The following is an 11,055-nucleotide window of genomic DNA, read 5'->3' on the forward strand; positions in this document are numbered from 1 at the left end:
TTGGAATTATGGAAATCCATCTTGGAATTAAAATTTTTAAGATAAGTAAAAGAAAAGTAGAGAATATGGAGAGTAGCTTTAGTAAAAATAGGACTAAAAGTGGGGTGGTAAAGATTGATGATAGGGAGATACCTCAAATTGATAATTTTAAGCGTCTAATTCAACCACAGATAGAGAAGGAGAAATAGAAGACGATATTGCAAAAAAGAATTAGAGTAGGGTGGATGAAGTGGAGAGGTGCATCTGAAGTGTTGGCTGATCGATATATTCCCTTAAAACACAAAAATAATTTTTATAAGGCAACTATAAAACAAACAATGATGTATAGAGCTGAATGTTGGGCAATATAAAGAAACTTAAGAGTAACTGAAATGATGATGTTGAGATGGATGAGCTATAAAACTAGAAAAATAAGACAAGAAATGAACCAATTAGAGTTCATTTAGAAGTAGCTCTAACACATGAGAGAAAGTCATTTGAAGTGGTATGGACATGTGCAACAAAGAGTCGGAGACCACAATAGGATAAATACTTGGTGGTTGGCCTTCAATTTTTTATATTTTACACATTGTAGCCTGATCTATGACTTCACGGAGCCGAAACTTATTTTGTGTTTTCAAAATTTTTTTTTTTTTCTAGAAAAAATAAGGTTAATACTTAGTTTTTGGAGCTCAATTTTAAATATGTTTGATGCAGATACAGCTGCACTTACCTGGGTGGACCAGCATGACCAGTTGTGGAAGTCAAGGGCTAAGAAGAACCAGTCCAGCCCAGGATTTTGGTCCAACAAGGGCTGGAAATAAGCAGTAGTTTCCTAATAGTCTTTTATTTCATGCTTTTACTTGAACATAGGAGTTAGGACTTCTTTCCTTATGTTAGTTTCCTTTTATGCTTGTTTCCTAGTTTAGGCTGGATACTAATTCTAAATAGTTTCTAATTTCATGTCCCTATTTTCCTATATATATAGGTTGTAACAGATGGAATACTTAGAGTGAGTTTATTTTGAATAAAGTTTAGTTTGATTTGGATTGTGAACTGGTGCGTTTCCCCTTTCTCCCCCCTGCCCCAACTGAAGTCGCTACTGCAAGAACTTTTAATCAAAGAACAACTAGATACCAACCAACACAAAACAATAAAATCAGACCAATCAGAAAATAAAAGCAAACCAGCAGCTATCAACTTCAACATCCAGCATTACTTAGAACAGATCAGTATTGATCAAACAGGAATGAACCAGTAGCAGTATTAGGATGCTAACAGCCCCAAATCAACAGTAGACACTACACAAACAGAATAGGACGGCTCAGAACAATCGATTCTGGTTCTGCTCTGGTAAGGCCACTACAGGACAAGAAATCAGAGATTTCTAATGACTCGCTAACCACAGACCAGATAGGGATCAGAACTGGGTCAAGTTCCTCTTTGAATGAGGGAAACCTCTGGTCAAAAGATCAGCCAAAAGTGACCATGGGTTAAGCCTGAACAGAAGTCGAAATTTCTTCACAGGAAGCCTATCGCCTGGACAAGACTGATAAGAAAATATAACTAAATATTTGTAGCAGAAGATCAACAAGTTAACCCCTTGAATACCTTAGAAGAGATGAGAGAAATAGATTGAAGAGACCTCTTGGACTTCACGCCGCAAAGAGTCACCAGATCAAATACCAGTCCACCACTTTGATCACACACAATGCAAACTCAAAAGAGCAAACAGCAGCATAGCTTTTCATTCATAAAAATCATGGGCTGTAGTGTGAGAGCCCTCCTTTATTTATAATAGTGATGGGGGTGATTACAACCTAGAAACTCCAAAGGTACTAAAAACCTGAAATAGGAAACTAATAAAATCTAGTTACTAAAACTGGAATTAGAAACTAGGAAATAAAACACCTGAAATTAGAAACTAAATAGTGCTGAATATTTAGAAACTAAATAACCCCATCGCAGCCCAAACCGTGGGCCTATAGGCTAGATCTGGTCGACCTCTACTAGCCACTGTCAACCCTTTTCTTCCTCCTTGAATATGTCTTCAATTCTGCATCACTCTTATTAATTATGGCAACTCCAACAAGGGCTCAATCCCTTAAATAAAACTACCAATTAAAGAAAAGGACTTGAAAAAGAAGTCCTAATCTAAATAGATTTCCTAAACTAGAAACCGGACAAATTTCAACACCCCAATAACTTGATCGAGACTTTCCTAATATAGCTTGAGATAGCAAGATCTTGGTCTCAATGGTTCAAACAATACCAATTTTTTACTTTCAAAATATAAGCCCTAAGAAATGTCAGAGAAACAACTTATTTTCCTATAATGAAATACTCCCAATCACAAAAGAGCTACTCTTACATTCTGTGGAGCATATCCAGAACACTTGATTGGGCCTGGGGTGCTCCTGCATTAGCAGGTGGAAGTGGAACCCGTAATAAGAGACTTCTCTTTTGTTTTTTGCCTCGCACGTTTTGTGAATAACTGGTTAGTCATAACAATTAAATTGTAAAAAATAAAAACAAAAAATAAAAATAAAAATAAAAAGAAGGTCCATGCAAGTCCACTACAACAACTCCGCATTATCCCAACTAAATGGGGTAGGCAACATGGATCCTTGACCTCCAATCAGCTATATTCGACGTCATACTTAATACAAGGCCTAAGCTAAGTTCCGTGCAAGTCCACTACCACATACAATAAATGCAAGATTAAACAGCATCATCATAAATCTCTTCCCCAAAAGGGAGACAAAAATGGTTACACCTTCCTCGAGGAGGTGGTGGTGGTATTTATTATAATTATTGCCCATGTTTTTCTGACCAGAGTGCCTTGGAAGACAACAATACTCAAGCACACAAATATAATATAATATTCTGTCTTCATATAATTGCAAGAAACAACAAATGGCACATGAGATCTAATTTCTATAAAATGACGATCTTAATCAGTGGAGCAAAACAAAATGCAGAAGTTGATAACATTTGTTACAAATTTATGTGTTATAATAAGGACATGAGAGTAGTAGTACCTGCACAATATTACAATAAGTGCACGTCCAACTTCTGCAAGACATAAAGTAGTCTATAGTTAGTTATAGAATTCGTGAGATATAAGCTGCTAACAAAATATGATTTATTTCTACACATATGATATTACATGAAATCATGGACATGGAACCATAAAAGCAAAAAAAATATAAGGCAACTGAATCTCTTCACTAGTTCAATGACGGAGTTGCCAAGTGGGCTATGGTTGGCTTCATAAAAAGTTTAGTCTTTGGCAGCCTAAGCCCAAACATGGTGCTTCAAAATACAGGGTTGTTGGTTTATATTGTAGGCCCAAGAAAATTCATTGATATGGTCTGGGATAGACTGATTATTACTCTACGCTTACGGGTATTATTGTAATCTGAAATTTAATATTATATGAGTCTTTTAGCTGTCAATGGGTATAGAATTCCTAATAGGGTTTCTAGGGACCTAAGGGACATAGGGAAGAAATCTCAAATAAAAGCCAGAATCGCAAGGAGCAGGAACAATAAAACCAGATAAAGAGAAATATTTTAACTCAACAAAGATCACTCTAATTAGACTCATAGTCTGGTCGAATACTAAATTCAGATAGGCAAACAGTCCTGCAAAATATGAGTTGAATGCAACAGATGGATTTAAAATTATAGAGGTTTCCACTTTAATTAGGAAGCTCAGGTTCAGACAGAAACTCAGAATCTGATTGCAAGGATTTTGTTAATCTATAAAAGAATCAAGTAAGGGCCTCAAATACTGAATTAACATCAATAAGAAACAATAATCAACAACATAAATCAGAGTCCTAAACCAGAGCTAGAAAAAAAATCTAAGTTTTGAAGAAGTTGACTGGAAGTAGTTCTGAAATCAACTTGAATACAGATTATGATAACAGATCTGAAAGACTGAAACTAGTATTCAGTTAAGCAGAGAGAGAAGTTGCATCTGACCTATTCTTTGATTGGAGAATAGAAACAAGAAAGGAAAAATATATGATCAGGAATCCACCCGACCTGGCGGTGGTGGAAACACCAGTTCCCTGCTGAATCCACAGCATTCACACCTGAATCCACAGAAGAAAGTCTGGATCTATAGACAACTAAGCCAAAGCTTCATCTTCATTACTAAATTCGAGGGTATAGCACAGCCCTTGCAAATAAGTACATAATACTTTAAAACGGAACTCAAGCAAAGCCTAAAACTCTTCCATCCAATAGATTGGTTTGGACGTGGTCTTAACTGACTAGGATTCTATAAAATAATCGAGAAAAGAGACTGAAATAGACTGGATTTATATTAACCGATCTAGTCCCACTATTAAAATATAATAATTGGAAAGAGAATTCTTAAAAAAAAAACCCACAATTGGGAGAACCAAGTCTGGACCCACTGCAGTAGAGTAGTTCTGAGTCCAGCTTGCTTTTGAATATTATTCTCAGTTCCAAATTGTGATAGGGAATCCTTAAGTGGGTTGACGTTGGGATTTTTAGAAGCTAAATTATGTGTAATCACCCTATCGATTAACGGTTGAAACTAATAGAAGAATTATGGGTTTTATGTTCCATTATTGCCTGTGACTGTTTCTAGATTTCTTGCTGGACGACTGATATCTTTCTCCTCCTTCCTAGCTTGAATCAGATTTGAGTCCATCTTCACAGGTTGATCACTCCTACTATTACTCTCCTATTCTTCTTCTTCCTTTCTCAGGCAGAACCCCTATTATTTTAACAGTTCTCGGCCACTATATTTATTCATATCTTTCTCATTAGTTATCGGTTTGTTTCCAACTTGACATCTTCGATTCTGTCATCCAAATCTTTTATAATCTAAGCTTAGTTTTCAGATTTCAACTCCATATATTTAAATCTCATTAGCGAAAGTCAGAAGAAGGAAATTCTGTAAGCTAGGCGGCTCTATCGGGTAAGGCGCTTCATGAGAGAACACCAACTCCAAGTAAAGGTGCGCTGTTTTCTGGATATCTTTGCATTAGCCCATCGCAACATCTAAAGTTTCATTAATTTAATATTTTCTGGTTTGAACTTAGCTACAGGACAGGGCAACTCTAGTACTAGAGTTTCAGCATATCAATTTGTATCTGACAAATTGCAGATCAGTTCTCCAGTCCATCTTTTATCATCTAACTCCTCTTCTTGTTTTCTGAAATTTAGAAACTATTAAGGTAGTGTTTAGTAAGTTATAAAACAATTCATTTTTTTTCCTTGACATCACATCAAAATTCTGGATTCATTCTGTCAATTCTGATCCTGGCCCTTAAGGTGTGTGATGCAGGTGCACAACCTTGGGCCGATCTAAACCCGTTTAGGTATCCAAACAGAGATGAACCGGGTCCATATTTGAGTCTTTGGCCAGTAGGATATTTTAGGATTTTTATTTTGGGATTAACATGCAATCTTTTATTTTAGCTTAAGTAGGAATAGATACATAGGAGTTATTTCCTCTTTTTCTTGCTTGGGTAGATTTGGTAGATACTGTGTTCCCATTTGAGTTTATTCCTTAGTAGAAGAGGTTTCTATTTTTGAGATGATTTTTCTCCCATAAATATGTAACCAATGGACAAGTATTTAACAGATTTGAAGAATGAATTAAGATTGGTTTGTGTGGTGTGTGCCTGCGTGGCTTGGCAGCCCTTGGCTCTGTGCGATTCTCCTTCCTCCCCACCCCCTTCTTCTTGAGTGATTCCTCTCTCTCCCGACAACTCTGAGACTCATCTCAGGGATTCTTTCCCTTCTCCTAACCGGCCCTCCATCAATGTGGTTTCGCCAGTCAAGAGGTTCAAGGTACTTTTCAGAACTCTGAACCATATCAACCCCTGCATAGGACATGTCTCCAAAGTTATCTTAGCTTAAAACTCCTTACTTATCCATTCAGGTCATTAAAATTTAAAATTTAATCAACACTATCTAAGTAATACATATAGTGGGTGAGCCTGTGGCACAACGGTCAAGTTGCACTATTGCAACATGTTGGTCACAGGTTCAAAACTTGGAAACAGCCTCTTCTGCAAAGCAGGGGGTAAGGCTGCGTACACACTTGCCCCTCCCAGACCTTGCAGTAGCAAGAGCCTCGTGCACTGGGTTGCTCTTTTTATCTAAGTAATACATATCAGTGTCATTATTAGGATGAGTCCTATCATCAGTTTGGCAAGTTGTCAAGTATCGGTATCAGGCAGTGTCTGTAGAAGCTGGTTGTATTGGTTATGTATCGTATCAGCATGGCCAATCTCGATACACATTGGCCATACTGGTCCATATTGTCTCGATACTTGATACAATTACCGCACCTACGGAAGACCTATTTTGATCTTTCAATTGTCTGATGTATATTGGTAGACCTATTTTGGGCTTTGAATCGTACAATGTATATTTAACTTATTCAGCATCTTCCATCTTCTAATGGCAGAAATGGGACTAAAGGCATTTATTATAGATGTGGATAATCTCTAAAATCCTTGAAACCTCACATAATCAACATCGTGTGATCCATTTATAAAAAATTATTCTGCAGAAGTCTGACAACAAAATAACATAAAAACAGACTCGACAATTATGCTTACCTAATGGATGATCCAGGAGGATAAAAATCCATCACAAGCTTCGTCCATGATGTGCTATTAGATCTTGAAATGCTTTTTCCAAGCTGGTCTCCTTCCACATGGATTCTCAAGCTTCCATTTGTTCTTGAAGCAGATTGTCTTTGCTTAATCAACAGAAGAGTACAGTCAGCAGTAAAGTTGCAGAATCAGTTTACAAACCATTTCCTATAACCAACAGGTGTAAATTCTAGTACAGGTTATGGCACAGATTAAAAGCAAGCAAGCCCATCCCAAAGTGTTTATACTTTTCCCATTTTGCATGATTATTAAATCCAATGCTGCAACCCCCACCCCCCCACCCCAAAAAAAAAAGAACAGTAACAAGAAAATAAATGAAAATCAGCACTTACTTTGAAGCCATCGATGTCTTCCCGAATATAGCATGTGTCTCATTAGCAGCCTTCATTGCATCAATGACATAACTAATATAACATACATGAATGAAATATAAAAACCATGTTAGCCAACAAAAGAAAGAAAATTAAAAAAATTAATTTTGAACTCAAGGCTATCTGAGAAATTTGTTATGCATTAAACTAAGATATACCCAGGAGAAGAACCAGATGTGAAGAAGTACTGAGCCAGTGTCGCAACAAAGAGAGACAGGAACAATGCAGTGTACCTGAAAAATTAAGGAATGGTGTTGGCTAACATAGGATAAATTTGACAAGATCATCAAGCAACTATTGTGACATCACTACAATACTGACCTACAGAAACTCCACATCAAAACTAAAGCAGTCATGAGACATGCGCTATATGCATGAATAGAAACTTTTTCCCTTGATTGAAAAGAACTAATTTGCATGGTCCGAAATTTCAGTTTAAATGACCAATATTTCACAAAATATTTCGATTTCGTGAAGCCTCAAAATGTAACAGGGATTGACTCTGCAGGCAAACCAAAGGTTTTCAGTATCAGTAAAGGGTATGGTATCGGATGGGTGATTTTAAGTTATGTTCTAGTTGCTGCCTTATTTTCTGATTATATTCTACCATATTCAGAATTTGATTTGTGTTCTCATTCTCATATTCAGATTTCTGCTTTGAAACAATTGATTTCTGGCTTCCCAGTTCAAGTCTCAGTCTGTTTACTCTCAATTCTGATTTGTTTTGCCGAAACTGATACAGTTTACGGCTAACTCCTCAACTTAAATCCCTGTTTAATATTCGTTTTGAGTTCTTCAAATTCCCAAATCGATTCTGCAGTTTCTCTACCTAATATACTGACCCTTCGGTTAAAATTTCAGACCCATCAGATCTGTTTTGTTCGAGTTATTAGAGTTCCCTCAAATCTGATTTTAGTTCATTTCCCTGAGATCCTAAAATTTCTGGTTTTCTAACAACCCTATTCTGTTAGAAGGCTAGAAGCCCTATTACATACCCTACAGGATTTCCACCTCACAAGTTTAAATGAATTAGGAGCTTTATTTAGGGTATATTTTAGAGTTTCTGTCTTTTCTCTATTTGGGAAACACTCACAGGGCTTTTTTCAATCTGTAGTGGGAGTCAAAATATTACGTGGGGTCTTTGATTCCAAATTAAGTGAGGCTTGAAGCCGGTTTAAGTAACTTAGATGGGTTTGATCATCTTCTAGACCCTGTAATGAGGGTATTAGAAAGTTAAAATTTACCAAGTTTCAAGAATTATAAGCCCATATAAGAGCAGGGGAGGCATTCAAAACATGAGATGGTTATCCCAAATATGTTTTAGGGAATTGAAGAGCAGTTGTTGCTATGTTTTGCTGGTCTTGTTGTTAGTGCCCCTAAGTTCAAGTGCTAGTTGTTGTAGGGCCCTCTCTCTCTCTCTCTCTCTCTCTCACACACACACACACACATCCACACACCTATGCACACACATATTCTACTTGGAACTTCCATTGGGAGCAAACAATTAGCTTTAGATAAAAAACCAGACCTGTTTCAAAACCAATCCTAAGAACTCACTGCCCTAGACACAGTTAAAGGCCATTACGCATTGCTGGTCCCGCCTGTGCGAGGTCGGGGTCCAGGGAGGAGTGAGTTTGGAGACGGTCTTAGACTTTGGTTTTTTTCACACAAAGTGGCCATGACTCGAACCGGGCATTTGCCCTGGAAGCCCGAACTTTTTACTATTGCACCAAACAATGGCCCATACACTAAACACAGTGGTATGGAAAACACCTATCTAAACACTGACAACAAAGTTTTTTTTTTTTTTATTCTTTCCTAATAGTGCTGACACCATGTGTGTGCATGTGTATGTGCACACATTGCTGCAATGTTCACTTTCTCTCCACACCCCCACAGGTGATATGTAAGATGTTCCCAAAAGTAACATGTAAGATGTTAACGTTTTGTAGAGCACTTTTATAAATAATAATCATGAAAATACAAGAAAGTTGATTCTAGAGATCAAACTAAAATATAAAAACATAACCAGAGATTCCATCAAATTCTTAAAATTATATTGCAATCTAAATTAGTCAGCATATGAGACTTGACAAATTCTTACTTCCACAATTACCTTCTCTAATTCATAACAGGAAAATCAAGAACTCTAGTGAATCAAATAAGAGCATTTTGATACAGGGCTTTACTCTTCCACGCCAAATCTCATAATTGATAACCTAATGATGGTTTAGGGTTTAAAATTTCGTATAGTCAAATATAAAGCATTAAACAATAAGGATTTATTGTATTTATTAGGAAACATTAAACAAAAGTCTTTCAAAAATGTAAAAAAAGAACTTTAAACATATTAAAAAAAAAAAAAAAAAAAAAAAAAAAAGAGAGACAGAAAAACACAAGAAAATACCATTCAGCCACCAAGAAAAAAAGAAAAGAAAAATGAGAGCAAGTACCATGGTTCTTTTTTTGTTTTCTCTATCAAATCTCTATCAAATAGAAAGATAACACCAACATATACAATATGAAGCATCACCAAAGCCACTTTGAGACCCCATGAAGATCGCCGAGCTGAAACCCACAATCAAATTCATAAAAAAGAATCAAAAATTCCAAGAGATGGACAATATGAAAAGCTACCCATGTCAGGGAAACAAAAGCAAAAGGGTTTACCAGGATCAGAGAGACATGGGAACAGATGAGAGCATCGATCCCCTGCTTGATCACTTGTTTCACGGGCAGGACAGCAGAAACACCCAATCGTCATCAAAACCGCCCCAAAATGTCAAATGTCAAAGCCGACTTTTTCAGAAGAGAGTCCCCTTACTCCCTTCTCGTTGTTTACAGGAAAGAGGAAGACATGAAAATAGTCTGAAAACGAAAATGGAGCTCGGAACCTCGGATGTATGTATAACAACCCAACTCGAACGAACCGTCAAACAACAATGTCTAACTAACTGAACAGAGAAGACTGGTAATATTGGGGTTAATGTCAGGGCTGTTTTGCCGTAAATGAGAAATGAGGGCCAAATAAATTCTGAAGGCCCCATTTGGTATGATTCCTATTTCTAATTTCTATTTCTATTTCTATTTGAGTTGGAGATTTTTTATTTAGAAGTTGTTTGGATTTTTTATTTTTTTTTTACGAAATTAAAGTCAATTTTCAATGAAATTCCAAAATAGATGAGAAGCTCTTTCACTTTGGAAATTTAAATTTAAATATTTGTTTCTTAATGATAACATAGTAATTTCATGTTTAAAATAAAACACCACCAACCTTCTTCTCTTGATTGTCTTCGAAATTACGACCAATGCCTCAATGACTCATGAACTTATGAAAAGGTTATCTTTAGGCGGTGTTGCTATCGAAAATTTATATGAGGCTGAGCGTCGACCCTGCACAAGCATAGAAGGTAGAGGCCCCGAGATGTCTTCGGGATTAGTCCTCCGACGCCCAAGTTAGAAACCGGTAGAATAGTTTTTCACAAAAGTAATGGTATATGAGTATTGACCTACCTCTTCCCTCTTTTAAGGTTTCCTCTTATAGGGTTTTCGGAGTCCCACCCGGATACGTCCTCCCTCCTTCGGGGGGGAATCTCCCCTCCTCAGGTATCTCCTCCTCCGTAAGTCCTTAGAGTCCTTCGCGAGCCTCTCTCCTCTTTTTTCCCACTCTGGAGTCCTAGTCGTGGTGGATGTCACCCGGTTGGGTGCCACGTGTCCCCTCTTGGGGTACCACGTGTTCTTGTCTCACCGGGTGACTAATTTAAGTGTATCAAAAGCCGCCTTACTACCACTAAGAACTCCTTCTAGTGGGAGTAACCACGCCTTCCTTTTTCCCCCTTCTTTTCATGTTCCTTCGGCCCTCTCTATTCGGGTTCGGTCTTTGTCCTATTTGTGGTAAAGGCCTCCGGTCAGGCCTGCTCGGCCTTGGCCTGAGCTCACAATCGGGGTAGTGACCTTCGGTCAGGTCTGCTTGGCCTCGGCCTGAGCCTCCAACCAAGATGGTGACCTTCGATCAGGTATGCTCGGCCTTGGCTT

General features: G+C 37.5%; 1 protein-coding gene across 1 annotated transcript in view; it reads right to left on the bottom strand.

Moving 5' to 3' along the window:
- The window catches only part of LOC122081919 (protein S-acyltransferase 10), a gene marked incomplete in the record, with an annotated part of 29,925 nt that extends 19,939 nt beyond the window's left edge, over nucleotides 1-9,986 (bottom strand). The window contains 6 exon segments of the mRNA XM_042649328.1: nucleotides 3,021-3,054; nucleotides 6,593-6,730; nucleotides 6,982-7,053; nucleotides 7,179-7,253; nucleotides 9,474-9,588; nucleotides 9,691-9,986. Of these exon segments, the coding sequence (XP_042505262.1) occupies nucleotides 3,021-3,054; nucleotides 6,593-6,730; nucleotides 6,982-7,053; nucleotides 7,179-7,253; nucleotides 9,474-9,588; nucleotides 9,691-9,784 (528 nt within the window).
- Nucleotides 9,987-11,055: the final 1,069 nt, after the last annotated feature.

Source organism: Macadamia integrifolia, chromosome 6 (assembly GCF_013358625.1).
Source record: "Macadamia integrifolia cultivar HAES 741 chromosome 6, SCU_Mint_v3, whole genome shotgun sequence".
Lineage (NCBI taxonomy): Eukaryota > Viridiplantae > Streptophyta > Magnoliopsida > Proteales > Proteaceae > Macadamia > Macadamia integrifolia.